We start from the raw sequence: 19,951 nt of genomic DNA on the forward strand, positions 1-19,951 counted from the left end.
AAAAAGAATAAGGACTGAGAAACCCCAGGTAAATAGGAGGCTGAGTCCATTGTTTTTTGTTTTTCTTTTAACTCCATGGAGACCAAGGAGCAATTTACTTTCAAAAGGTGGACTTCTTCCCTAAGTGGCTTCTCCTGCAAGCCTGTGCTTAATTTAGCTAAAGTAGGAGGTGGGAAGTTAAAAATATAAAAACTAAAAGTAGTTGTAAGAATAAGACCCTGTAGACCTCACAGATTACTCTCCAGTTTACAAAGAACTTTCACATCTCCTCTCTCATTTAACTGTCACAGTTCTAAGAGGAAAGGGCAGATACAATCACCTCCATCATACAGGTGAGAAAACTGCGGTTCAGAAAGGCCAGAGGCCCCGTGGTTGGTCAGGGCCAGACTCCAGGTGATCAGCCCACAGCCTCCGGCTCCTGCCTCTGGCCTATCCCCTGGCCCCTGTGAGCAAAGGAACCTTCGGTTCCCAATCCCCAGCGGCAGCGGGAGGGGGAGGGGAACATGGGTGCCAGTCTTCACGGCTCTTGAGTTTCAGGCTGCCCTGATGGCCAGCCCAGCATCAGGAGCTCAGCGAGGTAAGAACAGGGCCAAAAAGACTTCAGCCCTCGTTGGGTGGCTTGGAAGTATCTACCATGACCACTTTTCCTATCATGTTTGATTACAAGTGTTACAGACTTGCAGAGTCAGCAGATGCAACGGGCATGATCTATACAGGTCTGTCTCCTGGGGCAGGAGGAGAGGGCGGAGTTATCTCGACCGACGTGTAAACTGCCCTCTATTAACCCCTGAATCTGTTTATATCTGCCAGAATCTCATCCCCGAGGAGCCCCACGCAGAGACAGCGGCCTCTTCCTGTGATGAAGCTGAGAAGCCAGTCTGAGACACTGCCTCTGATGGGCTGGGCTCCTTTAGTGGGGTGCTGGTGCCCTGCCCTGAGTCCCCTGCCTTTAGGGACTGAGCTCGGGAGGAAACAGCCGTCAGAGCACAGAAGCGAAAGGTCTACTTTCTGATAACGCCTAGAGGCCGCCTGTGCACCTCTCAACCAGCCGGGGCCTCGTTGGTCTCCTTCTTTATTAAAAATTCTGAGAAATTACATTTATACTTTAATTGGTTTCCGGGGAGGAGGAGCAGAGGTCAGAGTTCACGTGTTAAAGGCATGAATTATAACGTGCCACAGATGGCTCCATTCTGGGCCCCAGGTGTTTGCTATTAACAATGGAAATGTCCTCTCAGGGCGTTTCTGATCATTCGCTCCTGGCCCGGTGGTTTGCCTCGCCGTCTGCGGCCCATCTGGCAGCCCACGGGGTCAAGCGTTTGGTCCTAATGCAGTCGCTTTCCATTCCCGTGGGCTCCGCCGGGGCTCCGTTCTGTCGAGTGAGCGCGCGTGTTCAGGGTCACGCCGGGCACCCTTGGCCGGGCGGAGTGGGACGTGGGCCCACGTCCACCTCCCAGCACACCCGGGAAAGTCCTCCGGCGGAGTCCCGGGCCTTCCCGGTGGGCGACGGTTCCCTCTGCCCGCAGCTTGTTGAGACCCGCGTGGGCTCACAACCTCCCTCAGGTGTGTGCGTGGCCGCAGGTGTGCTCCATAAATCCCAGTTTCCGGCCGCCATTTCTCTTGGCCTCAAAGCCGTTCCGGGAGGTGCTCGACCGTGCCCTCCGCGTAGCCGGCAGGACCGTGGGCTCCACTGTTACCTGCCCCCGACTCCAGGGAGCCAGAGATTCCTGGACCACTGCCCTCTTCTTCCTGAATGCTGATGCTGGCTCCGGGCCGCTTGCGCCCCGTCACACCTGAGGCTTCCCGGAGGCCTCCTGACTGCCCTTGAGGCAGCGTGGCTGCAGAGGGAAAACACAGGCCTTCAGGTCAGGAAGCTGGGTTTTCGGTCCTGACCCTGGAACCAGAGGACTGTGGCAAGGTGTCTAACTGCCCTGTGCCTCAGTTTCCTCATCTGTAAAATAGGAATGATATAATCTGGCTCACCGGGCAGTCGGTGAGCGAGGATGCCCACCAGGCTTCCCGTCCACAGCAGGCCCTTGCTCAAGAATGGTAAGTGCTGTTGGTATTTTTACTCATTATCCTGGGCGTGCAGGACGAGATGAAGTCAAAATCCCCTGAAACGGAGTGACCTTGGGCTGCACCTCAGTCCTGCCAGGCTGTTGAAGACCAGGTCAGTTGCCACGGGTGCAGACACCACTGCCTGCCCCAACAGGACTTGCCTCTGGGTCACTCCTAAATTCTGTGCATGGTGATTGCAAGCTTTTATTCCAGGGCGTAATTGTGAAAAACCTAACGGTTTTTCTCAAGATGGCCCGAGAACTTTGGGGTTGACACTTGGCGGAGCAAATCCATCCCAACCAAGACTTCTTGCACCCATTGGTGTCCGTGGGCCCTGCGTTCCTCTAGGAAGAGAAGTTGGTGACAGTGTGAGGCTTGTGCTCCTGGAGGATCTAGGAATGCATAGAACTTGGCCCTGACCTGTGTGTTATTGTTTGTTTTTGGAAAAGCTCTTCAAGCTGGTTGCAGATTTAGTGATGAAGAGTCAGTAGGTCGCGTTGTCAGAGAACGGAGGGCAGGTCTGGTCTGTCTGTGGCCACGTTTCCCTCCGAGCGCCCGCCTAGCAGCTTGGCTGTGGAGGAAGAGGTCAGAAGAATACGTGGAGGGTGTTCATGTCACTAGAGCTCTGGGAAAGTCCTTTGGAAAAAGTTCCAACAACTCAGAACCACCACTGCCAGCTGCATGGCGGGTAACAGTCATGTAAACAGCATCTTTGTTTGTTTGGGTTGGTTGGTGGTTCGGTTGGTTGTTTATGCTTCCTAAGCCCATGTTCTGGTTGAGCTAGAGATGGCTCGGCCCTTCCAGAATGAGCAGAGCCTTTAACACCACATATGTATTAAATGGAGGGATCCTATTTAACTGCTTGATCATTCCTTTGCCTCCTGAATCACCCTTCTCTCAAGCTGACTTGTGGTTTTACAGTTTAAAGATTGCTACATTTTGGCTATAATTGTAATACATTCTGCACCGTATTGGAAAATGTTTCTAAGCCCTAGAACGTACAAGGCACTGGCAAACTGTAATTTGAAATAGCCAAAACAGCGCCTCTAAATGAGGAAGAGATACACGTCTTTTTCAGGCAAATATTGGCAGCTAGCATCTTTGAAGTTAACCAAATTAATTAATTTGTGTTAATTTGTGTTTGAAGCTCGTTTGTTCTCTCCCTCAGCGTGCAGGGTAGTTATTATTCCCGGCTTGCAGGTGTGAAAACTGAGGCTTGGTTTTAAAACTGAGCTTTAGTTTTAATAGATGGGGCGCTCAGACTCAGTCTCCCAATTTCGATTCTTCTCCAGCTGCTCTGTGCCATGTGCCCAGATCGACAGTAGCCTCCCAGGCCTGCTGCCTCTGTCACTTCCACTGTCAGGAGACAATAAAACTCCATCTCAGTCTGCAAGAAGAAATCAGTGGGAGGCAGAATGTCAGCAACATATTTCCCCAAACCAGTTATCCCTTTACCATCTAATCATTTACCAGCTGTAGAAGATGTGAGGTGTTTTTTTGTTTTTTTCAATCGATTTAAACAGAGCAATCTGGATGGCTTCCCATCCCTGGTTTCCTGCAACGTTGGCTTTTCCTGTCACACGGTTATGTCAGCTCCAAGCTGTTCTCAGCAGCTGCCCAGACTGTTCCATCCTTCTTCCTCTGGTCACTTGCCTTTCTTTGCTGCAATCTGCCTGCGGACTGTTGTCCCCCTCCCCCCCGACCCTCGCCCACCAGAGCTTGGAGCTGAGGAACATGGATTCTTTGGGACCCAGCACACGTTTGTTAATGAGGCAGGGCAGTCAAAGGAAACATCAAGAACAGTGACCTGCAGCCCCAGTGAATCCAGCCTGCTTGCAGCTGCTTTCCCTAGCTGCCTAATTGCCAACAAGAAAAGATAATTCCCAGAGAGCTTTTGCAAGGCAGATAACTCCCGACTTCCACTGTCAAGATTGATAAATGGGCTTAGTGTGATTCACCCCCAAGAATACAGCCGTGAGATGCACAATAGGCTCCTACAAGAAAAGAATTTTCTGACTGCAGATTTGTCAAAGTAAAAGTAACCCCTAATAATGTTTTACTTGGCAACTTGGTGACGGGCTGAAATATTAAGCTGTGACTGCATTTACGGTGGGAAGCCATAAGTGCATTCCTCTTTTGAAAAGTGTGTGTGTGCGCGTGTGTGTGTGTGTGTGTGTGTGTTTTCCAAAATCACCTGGTTGTCTATTTCATTGGCTTTTTATTTCTAACCTTGCATTCAGCATGGTAAACTTGCCCCCAAGTGTCCTTGGTTGGTAAATATTAGGAAAAAAGGCAGATGTGTGTAACTAAAGGGGTCACATCTGAACAGGAGCCAGGCACCCTGGCGGGGTGTCTGCAAGAAATTCTCTGCCCGTGAGCTGAAAGCAGCACTTTTTTCTGGGTCCTAGGTATACTCATTTTAAAGCATTCTTGTTGCCAAGGAAAAGTATCATGCAAAGGGGGTTCTTTTCTGAATAATTCTCGAATTTTATTGCTTTGCACCAGCTTGTCACTGCTATATGTCAATTCAATTAGCTGCTGTCCTGGCATATTTGGGATAATTTATGAAAAGTATTAAAAAGCACGTTGTGATGAGTTTGCCGAAAGCTGTAGAAGAAACTGAGGCTTGTCTTTTTAAACTACCGACCATGGGCTACACGGGATCTTCAATGTCATGAGCAACTATATGGCCCAATTCAATGTTCTTTTCATTAACAGTCCAGGGAATAAAGCTATGAAATAAGAAAGGAACAAAATGAGCCAAAGGGAAGCAGAACTATCATACTTTGGAGTTTGAAACAAGTGGAAGGAACTTCAGAACAGAAACATCTTTCTGTTCACAGTCAGAACCTTTGCTGGTACCTTAATTAGTATAAAGTAGGATGATTAGTCAGTTAGCCTGCTCTAACACTTAAAGATATTTGAAAAATTCATTTGTGATTTGAATTTGGCTTTAAGAGACAGATTCTCATGGAATTTTTAACACATGCCTACAATCACATGAGGTTTCAAAACGCTGTACCTCGAGCTTTTCTTAGAAAATGGAACCACAGGGGAAAGTAGAACTACTTCTAATTTAAGTGCAAGAAAGCTGACCTATAACGCACCTAGTTTGCATTTCTTATTGTTTACACAAATAGGTGTGGATTTGTCCATATATGATCTTTACAACATTTGAATTTTAAACTGAGGTCAGTTGTTCCCAAGCGTTAATTTTGATAATTTGATAAATCACCTGGACCATCAACTGATGAATAAACAAATTGTGGTGTAGTCTTACTTACAAGGGAATATTAGTTTGAAATAAATGAAGTACTAATAGTGCCACAACGTGGATGAAACTTCATGCTGAGTGAATGAAGCTAGACATAAAAGATCACATATTGGATGATTCCATTTATATGAAATGTCTGGACTAGGCAGATCCAGAGAGACAGAAAGCAGCTTAGTGGTTGACAGGGACTTGGGGGAGAGGGGATGAGGAGTGACTGCTTCATGGGGTGAGGGTTGTTTTGGGGGCTCAGGAAAAGGTTCTGGAATTAGTGGTGATGGTTGCATAACACTGTGAATGTACTAAAAGCCAAGGGATTATGTATTTTTAAGTGGTGAATTTATGTTATGTGAATTTTACCTCAATTTAAAATGAAATCACCTGGAGAGCTTGTTAAAACAGTTGCTGGACCCCACCCCCGATTTTTTCTCAGGCGGCAGGTCCGTATGGGGTCTGAACGTTTGCATTTCTGGTAGGTTGCCGGGTGATGCTGAAGCTGGGACCACACTCTGAGGGGCTCTGATCCAGGCAGGTGGTCTGAGTGATGGAAGGATTCCTCCTTCGTATGTAAATCAGCACATCAAGGCTGTACTGATCCCCGTCCATGTTTCAAGAGTTTACTGCAGGTGATCCAGGGCTGAAATGATATCTGCAGTGAAGAACATAAGTTTGTTAAATAACTGAACTTGGGGTCAGATCTAGTCTCTGCCATCCCCTAACTGAGAACTCTTAAACAAGTCCCTTCACCTCATTTGCAAAATGGGAATAACAATACCTATCTCCCTGTGTTGTTTTAAAATGTAAATTTAAAAAAGATAGTATAAAGAAGAAGAAAATATTACTATGAAAAAGTACCCATCATATCATCTAGCTTAAAGCAGGCTCTCAAATAGTTATTCCAAAAAAATATGTAGAGTGTGTATCAGTTCAATATAATTATATATGTTTATATATTTTATATAATTTCTATATGAATAAATATGCATGATGCATTTATAGATGTGAATGTATTGTATTTCTGATATTTTATTTATATGGTTGGAGAGGCAGTGTGGGGAGTAGGCGTGTCCAGTAGTTCCCTTGGCAAAGGTCCAGCAGGGGGAGAGTGGGAAGGGCTGGGGCCATATTTTAGTCATCATAGGATCCTCCTCAGAGCTTTAAATATAATAATTACTTCTCCAGTGAGTGAGTGGATGAATGAAGGAGTAGTGAACGTACTATCCCAAAAGTTTCATTCTGCTATCATCAAAAGTTCAGAAGCAGAGTTGGTGTCTGGGAAGCAGGGAGATGAGCAAGCATTTCCCTGGAGGCATTCTTTTGTGTGGACACATTGGAGAAATAGCAGTCTGAATAATCATTGTGCTGATAGATCCTGTCTGTGGATCCTGACGCGGTGCTGGGGAGTGGATTCCATGTGTTGTTCAAGGTCCACTGGCCCATTTTTCATGCAAACCAATGAACTGCTCATTGAGTCCTTAAGCCAACAATCAGTGACATCTCTTGTGCACTAGGCACTGTGCAACCAGTGACCACTTAGACGTATTGTAAAAGGTGTTTAAATATGTGTAAATTAGGATTCTATTGTAATTACAGGACTCTGATATTTGGTATCTTCAAATTCCCTTATCTCTTGAGATTTGAAATCATTTTATTTATTTTTAATTGAAACGTAGTTGATTTACAATGTTGTGTTAATTTCTGCTGTACAGCAAAGTGATTCAGTTATACATATTCATACATTCTTTTTTATATTCTTTCCCATTCTGGTTTATCACAGGATATTGAATATAGTTCCCTGTGCTAATACAGAAGGACCTTGTTCTTTATCCATTCTCTATATAATAGTTTGCATCTGCTAACCCCAAGCTCCCACTCCATCCCTCCCCCACCCCCCCTTCCCCTTGGCAACTACAAGTCTGTTCTCTGTGAGTCTGTTTCTGTTTCATAGATAAGTTCATTTGTGTCATATTTTAGATTCCACGTATCAGTGATATCATATGGTATTTGTCTTTCTGACTTACTTCACTTAGTATGGTAATCTCTAGGTCCATTCATGTTGCTGCAAATGGCATTATTTCATTCTTTTTTATGGCTGAGTAGTATTCCATTGTGTATACGTACCACATCTTTATCCATTCATCTGTTGATGGACATTTAGGTTGTTTCCATGTCCTCGCTATTGTGAATAGTGCTGCTATGACCATAGGGGTACAAGTATCTTTTTGAATTATAGTTTTGTCTGGATATATGCCCAGGGTGGGATTGTTTGATCCTATGGCAACTGTTTTTAGTTTTTTTGAGAAACCTCCATACTGTTTTCCATAGGGGCTACACCAGCTTACATTCCCACCAACAGTGTAGGAGGGCTTCCTTTTCTCCACACCCTCTCCAGTATTTGTTATTTGTAGACTTTTTAATGATGGCCATTCTGACCGGCGTGAGGTGGTATCTCAGTGTAGTTTTGATTTGCATGAAATCATTTTAGATCACTGAATTCTGTTTACTGAGGGAGGGCCATCGGGTTAGATACAGTTTTTAGTTACTCTCTTCTTCCTTCCTACATACCGATCAACCAAGATGATCCCAGCAGAAGGGAGATGATAGGCAGACCCTTGCTTGTCAATCAAAACTAGTTTGCTTAAAAAAAATTTTTAAAAAAAGTGGGGGGGAATAAGAGTTTGAAATTCTTATGAAAAGTACCTTCAGCCATTATCAGTGCTTGGTTCATGCAGGGCAAAGCTCCCCTCCCCCATTGAATGATGCTCCATGGTAGTCTTTTGCCATCAGCCTGACCTCCAAGGGCTTAGGGGTCTTCTCTGGGGAGGGGGTCGCCCCTCTGGGTGTGTGTTACTGAAAGAAGAGCCTGCTGCTTTCTGCTGAACAAAGTCCTCTGGGCCAGTCACACCTGCCCACATGCTTTTGCACTGGCTCCTTCCTCTGCCTGGACCGTTCTTCCTCCAGATGTTCTTCCACCTGTTCCCTCACATCCTTCTGGTGAGAGCCCCAGATGCCTTCCCCTCCGTGAGGTCTTCCCTGACCACCCTCCCTAAAAGGTCAGCACCTCGCACATCCTCTCCCCCGACCTGTCTTATTTTTCTCTTTAATGCTCATTCCTTTCTAATAGGTAATTGATTCCCTTATCTTCTGTATTATTCGTCTGCCCCACTAGATGCAAGCTCCACCACGGCCAGGATTTGTGTATGTTTTATTCATTCCATCTGCCCAAAGCCTAGAACAATGCCTGGAACACAGTAGGTATTGAATAAATAATTGCAGAATAATTGAATGATGAGTGACAGGTTCCTCTGCTTTTCTTCCTCTAAAGCCTGGCTTTCTCTAAATGCCCAAATAGGGCTCAGGAATATTCTATCAGAGAGAAATAGTCACCTGTTCTCCATGATGAGAAATCATGAAAGGATGAAGGCAGTAAAGATACTCTGCAGGTACAAAATGCTCCTTGGACACATTGCCATTTGTCATCAAAAGAGAGGTCGTGGAGGATGGCAGAGGTGTTTCTCCATCCTCACGTAGAGGTGGGAATGTTGACCGGTCCAGTCCACAGAGAGGGCAGGAAGGTGTGGGGAAGGGTCGCTGGCCTTCCCAAGGGGCCTCCCCGGGGTCACTCTGAGCGAGTCAGAAAGGCCCAGATTGGAGGGAAAGAGGACCTGTTCACATGTGCTTTTGGCGCAGGAGCTGTGAGCCATGGCCGGCAGCTGCTGGAGGTTTTAATTATACTGACTTTGAAGGCAGGCGTCCTGCTGGTGAAATCGGGTTACACGCTGCGAGGCCCGGCTCTGTGTTGTGAGTGATGGTGAGCAAGGGTCAGTTTCAGTGTCGGTGAACTCATCCACACCTTGTTTGGCATCTGAGGAGAACATTGCTGCTTTGTTGTTACAGCAGAGGCACCTGGAGGAATTAGCGCCTGGACGCTCTTCCTCGGAGTAAGGCTGGAAAGCTGTGAATTGGGTGGATGCTATTCCTCCACGATTCTAAATGAGAGAGAACTTTAAAAGCACCTGGGGTTTGTCCTTCAACAGAATAGGAAAAAACTAAGAGAACTAGAAATGTATTATTACGCAGATAACTCGACTTCTATCTGACCACATCCAGCACAGACACGAAAAGAGTCGTTTTTTTTGCTAACAGTTGATCTGTTCTCCTCTCCCAAATACTCTGAATTTTAAATCCTGGACTTAAACTGATCTCAGTCATCTTGCTTCTATCCCTTTTTTTTAAATGTCAATCCCCCCAAAAACCCAAAATGTATTTGTTGTTTTGAAAGACAGTGAGATGGGAGGGCTCGTCGGAGCTGTTTCTGGAGCTGGTTTCAGCCCTCTAATCCCCGGACGCTCGTGGGCATGTGCTCACTTGCGAAGCAGGGTGATTGATACCCCTCTTTCACTGCGCTTCTGTTAATCTTGCTATAAACTGCTGTTAATCTTGCTTATAAACCATTCCCGAGGCTTACAATTTCTCCTTGTGTCTTTCCTAATTAACTTCAACATTTTCTAGAAATCAGTGCCCTCCCAGAAGGAACTGGTCAGATTTCATCACAGCACCTGGTTGGGTATCATTGAGTGAGAATGAGGTTTAGTCTCCTGGGTCAGGCCTTGAGATAGAGGCGCCCTGGGAAGTGCTTACACTGGAGAAGATTCCATCTCTTCCACTGCAAAGCGAAGTACTGCTCTCAATTCCCTGTGTGATGTACTGTCATCTTTTCAACACAAAGCTCTTCTAAATGGACAAAATTACACTTTTTCTTGTGGCTCATCATCTGAAGCTATTCAGTATCACTTTTGATACCAGGAACAATCAATCTGTCTGCCCAGGAAAGTTATAAAGATTTCGAAAGGAACTTTGTTACAGCACTACAGCTAAGTCCTGGTTTATTGTCTTTGTATCCACGAGCAAGACTTGCATGTATTAATTTACTCGTAGATTAGAATTATACTTCAGAGTTAATAACCTGAGATTGATAGAAAACACTTGGGGAGATAGTGCAGTGTTACCAGTTTGGCCCTGGAACTCATCATGATCTTGAAGTATTGCCAGACTCAATCATTGAATGGTGGCTCGTCGGTGGTCTTCAGGGAAACCTAGCGGCACACATTGGTTTGGCCAATTGATTGGGGTCCAATTATAATGTCATCCTGTCTTCATGGGAGAGGGTGCTTGGGCTTGCTGGTCAGCAGGTCCTGCTTCCTCACTAAGTAATAAAACCTGGCTTTCTGGTGTGCGTAGCCCTTATGATAATCGCTGCCTAAGACCTGGGAAAACGCATTCGTAAAAGAGAGTCAGATGCTTTATATACGTTAGGGACCACTAGCTGCTGTGGGAAACAAACCCCTAATTTCAGGGGCTTACCGTCATAGAGATGTGTTTCCCTTGCATGTGACGCCATGGCGCTCTGTGCTGTCAGTGAGTCAGGACCAGGTGCTGTGTCTGGCTCGTCCCCCTCCTGGGACGTTGGACTGGTCTGAGCCCAGCTGGCAGCAGGGGAAAGGAAGGAACAGCTACTTAACTACCTTCGGCCAGAAGTGACGCATGTCATTTCCCCTCTGCTAATTCCATCACCAAGAATTATCACACAGCCCACCCAGGAGCGAGGTGGGTGGCACAGCCCCTCCGGACCGTGGAAGGGGGAGCACGAGCTTTGCAGGGAAGTTGGCCAACTCGGCCACATCCCTATGTAGCCCTGGTTTTTCGAGGCAAGGGCAGCACCTGCACTTCTGACCACCTCCATTCTCTCAGAGCTGTGCCTGGGGAGACAGTGGTTTGCCCTTTATAGGCCCAAACCAGTATCAGCCGGCCGTGACCCACCATGGGGATTGTGTCTGTGAAGCCGTGGAGTTGATAAGCTCAGTCATTTGTACCTTCCCCCTCCCTTGGGATAATGATTGCCTTTCTTATTTTTTTTTTTAACTGAAGTATAGTTGATGTACAATGTTATGTTAGTTTCTAGTGTACAGCACAGTGATTCAGTTATATATACTTTTTCAGATTCTTTTCACTTACAGGTTATTACAAGATATCAAATATAGTTCCCTGTGCTCTACAGTAGGTCCTTGTTGTTTATCTATTTTATATATAGTAGTTTGTATCTGCTAATCTCAAACTCCTACTTTATCTCCCCCTGCCTTTCCCCTTTGGTAACCATAAATTTGTTTTCTATGTCTGTGAGTCTGTTTCCGTTTTGTAAATAAGTTCACTTGTATCATTTTTTAGATTCCAAGTATAAGTGATATCAGATGATATTTGTCTTTCTGTCTGACTTACTTCACTTAGTATGATAATCTCTAGGTCCATCCATGTTGCTGCAAATGGCATTATTCTTTTTTATGGCCGAGTACTATTCCATTGTATATGTCAGTATATATGTACCACATCTTCTTTATCCATTCATCTGTCGATGGACACTTAGGTTGCTTCCATGTCTTGGCTATTGTAAATAGTGCTAGTATGAAAATTGGGGTGCACGTATCTTTTTGAATTAGTTTTCATCTTTTCTGGATATATGCCCAGGAATGGGATTGCAGGATCATATGGTAGCTCTATTTTTAGTTTTTTGAGGAATCTCCATACTGTTTTTCATAGTGGCTGTACCAGCTTACATTTCCACCAACAGTGCAGGAGGGTTCCCTTTTCTCCACACCTTCTCCAGCATTTATTATTTGTAGACTTTTTGATGATGGCCTTTCTGATCAATGAAGTTAGAGCACTCCCTCACACCATACACAAAAATAAACTCAAAATGGCTTAAAGACTTAAATGTACTTTTTTCATCTTTGTACTTTCCAATATGAACATAGATAGCGTTCATATTACAAGCTACAGATCCTAAGCATTCACTTTCCATTATATCATTTCACACAGAACTATTAATGATGTCTGTAATGAGACACAATCTAAAGTTGTTGATCTGGAAACCATCCAAAGGTCATTTCTTTTTGGATAAAGCACTTCCTCATCAGTGGTGTTGGAACTGTGCAGGACTGGACCTCAGGGTGTAGTCGAAGGTGCCTCATTTTACACCGCTCAAGCCTTTGTTCACTGAGACTAACAGTGGCCACCCAGGCAGATGGCGCCCGTGGGTACCACGCACAGCTGCACGAGAAGGATGCGAGAGGCCTCTCAGTGCCCTGACGACTGACGTCCTGGCTCTTCTCTGCAGGTTCCCGTTCCCCATGGTGTTCAGCAGCTGCAGCAGGAAGGACCTGGAGGCCAGCCTGGAGAAGGGCATGGGTATGTGCCTCTTTAACCTGCCGGAAGTGACGCAGTCCTTCGGGGGCCGGAAGTGCGGGAATGGATACGTCGAAGAAGGAGAGGAGTGTGACTGTGGGGAACCGGAGGTGAGAGAGACGTTTCCAGAATGTTGGTCTCGCGTTCGCGGCTGGGCCAAGAAGCAAGACCTTGAAGGAATTGTGCGGTAGAATGAAAGTGCTAGAAATGCAGGATGGAAAACTCCTACATGACCACCTTGAACAAACTTCATAAGCCAGGGTGGCCTTCTTGAATTTTAAGTATTGCATAGAATAAGTTGTCTCACTGGTTTAACAAGATAAAGAATCTTCTCTGTTGAAGGACGCAGTAGCGTAGGCAGGATGAGGGCGAGAACAACGAAAAAGCATTTAGCTTTGAGTTTGATAGAGAAGAAAGCCTTGGAATGCTGGCTTCAAATGGCTAGTAAGTACCAAGTCTTTCTCTCTGTAAGGGGTGTACCCGAGGGGAATTTGAATAAGCAGCGTTCATTTTTAACCAAGAGCTTCTTCCCAAGCTGAAATTCTGCTCCAGCTGCCACAGCTTCCTCTGTGTGGACGACCTGAGGCGCCCAGGCTCCTGCCTGTCTGCTTGTTAGCTTTCAGAAGAAATAAGCGAAAGCGGGGAACATTCTTATCCAGCAAAAGGCGTATTTAACCCTGTTTTCCAGCCAGTGTCAGGACATTTTCTCATTTCTGTAGGGCCCAAGATAAAGTTAATCAACATCAAAATTATAACAGCCATTTTAAAATCTCTGAATAATCTTGGGAAGGAAAGAGAAAGACAGGACACAGTGAGACCCCCTGGCGAAAGAAGTACCCCCTCAAAACTTGAAGGAGGTCGATTTAGAATAAATCAAAGCCAATCGTTTGTATAGCAGGCTGTCTCCATGTGGGAGTCCCTCCCTGAGAGCTTGTGCAAGCTGCAGTGGTAGTCAAGTTCAAGATGGGCTTAGCTAAATTCACAAACCGGTTTGATGAGGGCTTAGGAAGAGCATGTCTTGGAGGGCTGCTCTGAAAGGGGGATTCGGGGATGGAAGGGAACTTGTGCTGAGGCTCTGTGTTCCTGTGTTCATCAAACAAGCAACTGGTTATAGAACCTTCATCATGTCCAATCTCCAAGTCTCTGAGCTTTCCCACATCAGCAGGAATGACCCTGGTCTCCATCTGACCACTTCTGTAAGAATATTGGGAGTGAATATAAGTTCTAGGGGATGGGGGTCGCAGAGGTGGTTTGATGAAATGTTTTTGTGCCCTTGCCAAAATCAGGATTCATCCAAGGTCACAGTGCTGTCCACAGCGGCGTTCAGTTTTGCTCACAGTGCGTAGAGAATGGTTACTATGCAGGAACAAAGTCCTAAGTCCTCACAGAAACTCTTTTACAGATTAGCAGAGGAAAACTTGAAACCGTCATGGGATGGGTTATGCAAAGCGGAAATTGCTTGGAGACTTTTTCTAATTGCTTAAAGAAAAAAACAAAATTAGTTTAAATTACTCCTATTTCTCAGGAGAGGTCATGTTGACTTGAAATGGTTATCTTTTATCTGAACTCCTTGTAATTGTTTGTTAATCTAAATAAATTTGACAGCTCTTCCTGGAGCCATGAACTCTCAGGTTTGGAATGACTCTATTAGCCATCATTTATTCCATATGCCAGCACTGCCACCAGCATCCCTGCCACCCTCCCCGTCACCACTGTTACCATGTCCACCACCACCCCACCATCATCACCACTGCTGTCACCGCCGTCACCTCAACCCCACCACTAGCGTCACCACCGCCACCATCATGTCAGCAAATGCTTGAGTGCCTGAAATTCGCCAGCCTGCTGTTGTGGTCTTCTCTTTTACCTCCATCAAGAAGTCACTCAGCTTTCCCAGGGTGTTTACTGTCTCTCCAGGCAGCTCATTGCAGGACAGCTTTGAAGAACTCAAACTCTTTGCTTACGTAAGAGCTGTGTTCTCCCTCCATGTAATTCCCAACTGTATATTTCTGTGCTTAGGGTCCTTATTTGAGGATTCTTTTTTTTTTTTTTTTTTTTAATTTATTTATTTATTTATTTATGGCTGTGTTGGGTCTTTGTTTCTGTGCGAGGGCTTTCTCTAGTTGTGGCAAGCGGGGGCCACTCTTCATCGCGGTGCGCGGGCCTCTCACTATCACGGCCTCTCTTGTTGCGGAGCACAGGCTCCAGACGCACAGGCTCAGTAGTTGTGGCTCATGGGCCTAGTTGCTCCGCGGCATGTGGGATCTTCCCAGACCAGGGCTCGAACCCGTGTCCTCTGCATTAGCAGGCAGATTCTCAACCACTGCGCCACCAAGGAAGCCCCTAGGGTCCTTATTTAATAGGAGAAGTTCTTGCTATCTGAAGAGAACTCTCGTTCTCCTCATCCAAAGTTCTTTCTTCCAAGAAATCTTTCAAAGTCGCAGGCAAGCCTTTTGCCTCAATTCTTAGTTTTCTTTCATTTTTTTTTAAAATTTCTTTTTAAAGTTTAAGCTCAAACTGTGTCTGAGGGTATGAAAGCCCATTTCCCAGTTTCCAAGCTGACCAAAACTTTTAGTCAGACCTGTGGACCTGGGTTCTTTACCCTCCACTCAGTGCTCAGGCCCTGGAAATATCCATCATGCCTTTGTTTCATATTGGCCTACACATCCCCTGGACCATGAAGGCGTCCAGTGTCACCACATCAGTGAGTAAACGGGGTCAGAACAACTGCCCCAGCTCATGACTGGAACCAGTTTCTGTTCCCTTGCTCCCAGAAATAATGGCCACTATTTTCAAGAAGGTGCATTATTGTCTTAACCCCAGTTCATTGTGATTAAGAATCTCTGTCTACTACCTACAACCCAAGAATGACAATTAGGGCATTTGCTGAGAATTCTCTAATGGCTTCATTCATTACTCTTTCTTCTTTGGAGACTTAGTGTTCGTTGGCTCTGCTGAACTTCTCTATTGAGTACTAAACTAATAAATGCATCAACAGATGAAGAATTTGTCTCTTCTGATAAATAGAGTTCTGCGGAAGGAATAGATTCTGGGTAGTTAAAAGGCAAATGAATGCTGAAGTCTTCTGTCCAGGGCACTGGATTTACATCCACCATGAGGATATCCTGACAACTTGCTCATTCTTCCAAGCTAATAGGGTTGGGAAAGCAGCCTTATCTCCTTGTTTAAAGTCAATAGGACGCCAGTAGCTTGCAAATATCTTTTAAACTTAGTTATCTCTCTCACATTATCAATCCCCTTTGAAGTCAAAACCATTCTACTTGGCTGCGTTTCCATTTGAACTGCTGCGTATATTATATAGCGATTTGGTGGGGGAGGTGGGAGTTAGTTCTTAAAGGATCTTAGGACCCAGTTTTAGGATGGCTGATTTAACTTAGAAGTGCAAGGAAGTCTGTAATTTGGCTAATGTGTTATTGGGAGAGCCATTTAGACCATGATGTACAGGACAGTACTGCTGTACGTGTGATGGTACTGACCCGGGAGTGCCATTGATGGCCTCCGTTTAAAACAACAAAACCAGTTCCTAAATGTTTTAGGATTGTAAGTCCATGAGTTAGAAACCTTTACCGTCCTGAAAGCTATGACTTCTGGTTGGCAGTTTTATCTTATTGTATATGTTACACACTCCGGATGTTTATAAAGTCCTTGAGCAAATTTAAAATTTAATAATTTGGGATGTATGTATAATAGGAGCAAACAGTAAAAGGGAGCGTCAGTCATAGAGTTTTACAAAGGGTACAGTTCAGATATCTGGTGAGCCATAAATCGTCTGGATTATCAACGTTTTATTCATTGCATTTATGATACTAATAAATTCATTCGTGGAAGACGGTTTTGGGGAGTAAACTATTATACTATTAAAATAGTATGTGATGGGCTTCACTCTAGCCATAGTATATAAATTCTTCAGCACATAGCATATTAAATAAAAGGACATTGATAAATTCAATCCTGAAGACTCTATTGAACTCTTCTTTCTCATGATAATCAATTTCTTCTAAAATGTGTAAACTCCGAGTTACTGGAATGTTCTAAAGCACCAGATGTCATAAATATACTGGATAGATATGTATAGGCCTTTTGTTGAGAGCTAAGCAAAAGGTATCAATCTCTTGTTTCATTTTGTTAGAAAAAATTAGGTGGCTGTGAAGCACAGCGTCACAAAGGAGTTCACTTCCTCTCTCGTGTTCATTTCACAGAGGACAATCCAGCTACTGTTTGATCTGTTTAAATCCTTTGCAGATCAATGGGCACAGCCCACGGATCTCCTTCCCGCCCCTTGCTCATTCTGAGGTGCATTTCTGACCTGAGGAGGGTCTCATCAGGTGAGACAGCCCACCTGTGCTGAGCAAGAGTCCAGTTACCAGGTCTGGTTGGATTGCAGGGAACCGTGGTTCAAACGCAATTGATTTGACTTCATTTCCTGCCAGTATGCTCTAGATTAAACTCTGGATCAGTCTTTGAAGGGTAAAGTTTGTATGCATCTATGTAGATTTTTAAATAAGTAAGTTCACAGGACTCCAGTGGTCCTGGTATGATTCACTGCATTAAGGCCGGCAGTCATCAGACAGACACACACACACACAGCCTCACCCGCTGCTGACATGAATGGCCTCGCGAGCCAACCAGCCTTCCTGTCCGGGTCCCTCACCCCATCATGAAAGATGCTTGAGTGCTACTGACTTTTCCCAGGGACACGCACTCCCGGGCAGTTCATAAACACTTACCAGAAGCTTTGCTTTCTTCCAGAGGAAGATAATCCTCAGTCCGGCTAGTTTTCATCTCAAGAGCCAGGCCCTCTGGTTCTTTCTTCCCTTTTCAGTCACTTAAGGTGCAACCTTTGCTTTCTGTGAGTATCTGTGCCATGTGACCCTGTCAAACCCGTTCCCGTCTCCAGGAGTGTCTGAATCTCTGCTGCAACGCCACCACCTGTACCCTGAAGCCAGATGCTGTCTGCGCGCACGGACTGTGCTGTGAAAACTGCCAGGTGAGTCCTGCCGGTCCCAAGGTCACCCGTGCAGTCAGCTGGTTCAACAGTGACGCAGGGCAAGCCATTGGACAGGGCGACTTCCCAGCACTCGCTGCTGTGGAAACTGTAATCCTTATTATGCAAGTTGGTACCATCTATCTCCTATTTTTATTATCTTCCAATCCTCCTGTGAAATGCATATTCTAATGCTAAGTCATCTGCGATAAATTATTTATTTATGAGCTGAAAAGTAAGTAGACCGAAGAACTCCAGCTCCATGTTAAGTGTTCCGGGTCTGCTGTTGGAGGAAGGTTTCGAGAACCAATCCCCGCTGCTGTGGAGACTCACGCCGGGTCCCTCTTCTCCATCCCAAGAACATGTGCCTGCTGGGTGAGGAGCTGCGTGGATTGTTCCAGGGATTTTGTGTCAACGTCTTGATCTTGACGTGCCCCCAACAGGAGGTGCTGGCTGACCCAGCCCAGCCAAGAGTGGCAGTTTTATACTTTTGCCATTTTCTGCCACCATGCCTGCATTCGTTTTGGCAATTCCGTTGTTTGTCTCATTATTCAGAGCTGAGATCTGCCAGAGTCAAAGCCTGAGCTTTTGATTCCAAGGTTCCAAGGGTAGACTTTTATTTCCTTTTAATTAAGCAATTGATCTTGGCATTCTGCTTGCAGGAAACTCCCTCTTACTGACCCAAGTAGAGCACAGTGCTTGAGAAGTGCATTATGACATTTTACATTCAGCTTTAAAGTATCCTTCATCCCCTTCTTACTTGTAATTAACTTATGGCGAACGAAGGTTGAAAGAAGCTGGCACCCCTTGCACACAGCAGCTGGTGGTGGAGGTGCCTGGAGGGGGCTTGGGGGTGGAGCAGGTCACTGGTTGCGTGACCTCAGACAAGCCACCCTGAGCCGTAAGTTCTTCAACCGCAAAACGATGAGGCATTGTTTGGCATTGTTGTTCCTAACATCCTGTACAGCTCCCTTGCTTTGCTTCTCTACACGCCCCTGTAAAGTCCTACAGACAGCTTTCTAGCTCTCTGATTTGATGGCAAAGTAAAATCGCTGTTGTAAGTGTGCCCTTGGAATTATTTTTGTCACCTTGCCCGCAAAGGCTAACGCTTTAAGCGCAAACGTCTTCTTAAAACACATGATGGTGTTGGTGTCCAGAGATCTTGTTCTTAAGAATCAATGGGTCCATCAGGCAGCACCCGCTTCCCCTCCTCTGAGGTGCCAGGTGCCAGCAACCAGCTTGTCTGCTCACCAGAAAACCCTGATGTTGCGTGAAATTAAAAAGAGGCTGATCTCAGTTACCCCCCATAATGGAAAGGTGAACCTTGGAGCCCAGAGCAAGACTGTTTATTTAATGAGCTCTCTCTGCGGTGAAGGGAACTTCCTTTGAAATCCTCGCCCCTCTATGTGAAGCTGCAAGAGGGTGGTCCTGCTTCTATCCACCCCCGGAGTGTTGCTGAGACCCTGCTTCCCCCTTTCCCGCAGTCACGAGCTATAAACGGCCCTCTCCTTTCAGCTGAAACCTGCAGGAACGGCGTGCAGGGACTCTAGCAACTCCTGCGACCTCCCGGAGTTCTGCACGGGGGCCAGTCCTCACTGCCCGGCCAACGTGTACCTGCACGATGGGCACCCGTGTCAGGGGGTGGACGGCTACTGCTACAACGGCATCTGCCAGACCCACGAGCAGCAGTGCATCACCCTCTGGGGACCAGGTACGTGGCCACCACCACCTGGGCGCAGAGGGCCGGGGCCAGGGGACCCGCTCTCTGTTTCCACAAGCATCCCTCCTGGGGCGCGCTTTCGAAAAAGCTTCCTTCTGTTCAGCTGGAGCGATTGGCTCTCTGGTGGGACCGGGGCCCTGCCAGGCACTGGGCACGCAGAAGTGGGTGCTGCCCAGAGCCCGCCCCAAGGAGCTCAGTCCCGTCCAGCCAGAGATGTGTGAGCACCTACTGTGTGCCTGTGGGGTGAGAGGGATAAACCAGCCAGGACCGCTGCTCTCAGACAGCTTATCAGGGAGTTGGGCAGACAGACAGCAGAACTTCCCACCACCTCCCTGACTGTGTTAGTGCTTCTTAGAGCCCAAGCGAGGACCCCAACCAAGGGCAGAGGGTGCTGGAGAGAAAGTCAGTGCTGCTGGAGGGCCGGGGGGCTGCCTTGGGAAGGCCCAGGGCAGACCTGATGTGTGAGTCTGTGATGGGGAAGGATGTGCAGAGGGGTGGCCCAGAGTGGGAGGCCCGGGCTCCAGAGGAAGAACACGGAGACAGATGTTTAAGGGCCCTGAACACCTTTGAGGTTCTTTTCAAGTTTTTTTTCTTAATTTATTTATTTTGTTTTATTTCTTTTTGGCCGCGTTGGGTCTTTGTTGCTGCGTGCGGGCTTTCT

At 46.2% G+C, this 19,951-nt stretch overlaps 1 protein-coding gene across 1 annotated transcript in view; it reads left to right on the plus strand.

Moving 5' to 3' along the window:
* ADAM12 (ADAM metallopeptidase domain 12) overlaps nt 1-19,951 on the plus strand; it is a 386,617-nt gene that overhangs the window by 317,675 nt on the left and 48,991 nt on the right. Inside the window, exons 12-14 of the mRNA XM_036827896.1 lie at nt 12,498-12,675; nt 17,484-17,573; nt 19,086-19,281. Coding sequence (XP_036683791.1) covers nt 12,498-12,675; nt 17,484-17,573; nt 19,086-19,281 — 464 coding nt within the window. The remainder of the gene's footprint in view (nt 1-12,497; nt 12,676-17,483; nt 17,574-19,085; nt 19,282-19,951) is intronic.

The sequence above is a fragment of the Balaenoptera musculus genome, chromosome 16 (genome assembly GCF_009873245.2).
Source record: "Balaenoptera musculus isolate JJ_BM4_2016_0621 chromosome 16, mBalMus1.pri.v3, whole genome shotgun sequence".
In the NCBI taxonomy this organism is placed as follows: Eukaryota; Metazoa; Chordata; class Mammalia; order Artiodactyla; family Balaenopteridae; genus Balaenoptera; species Balaenoptera musculus.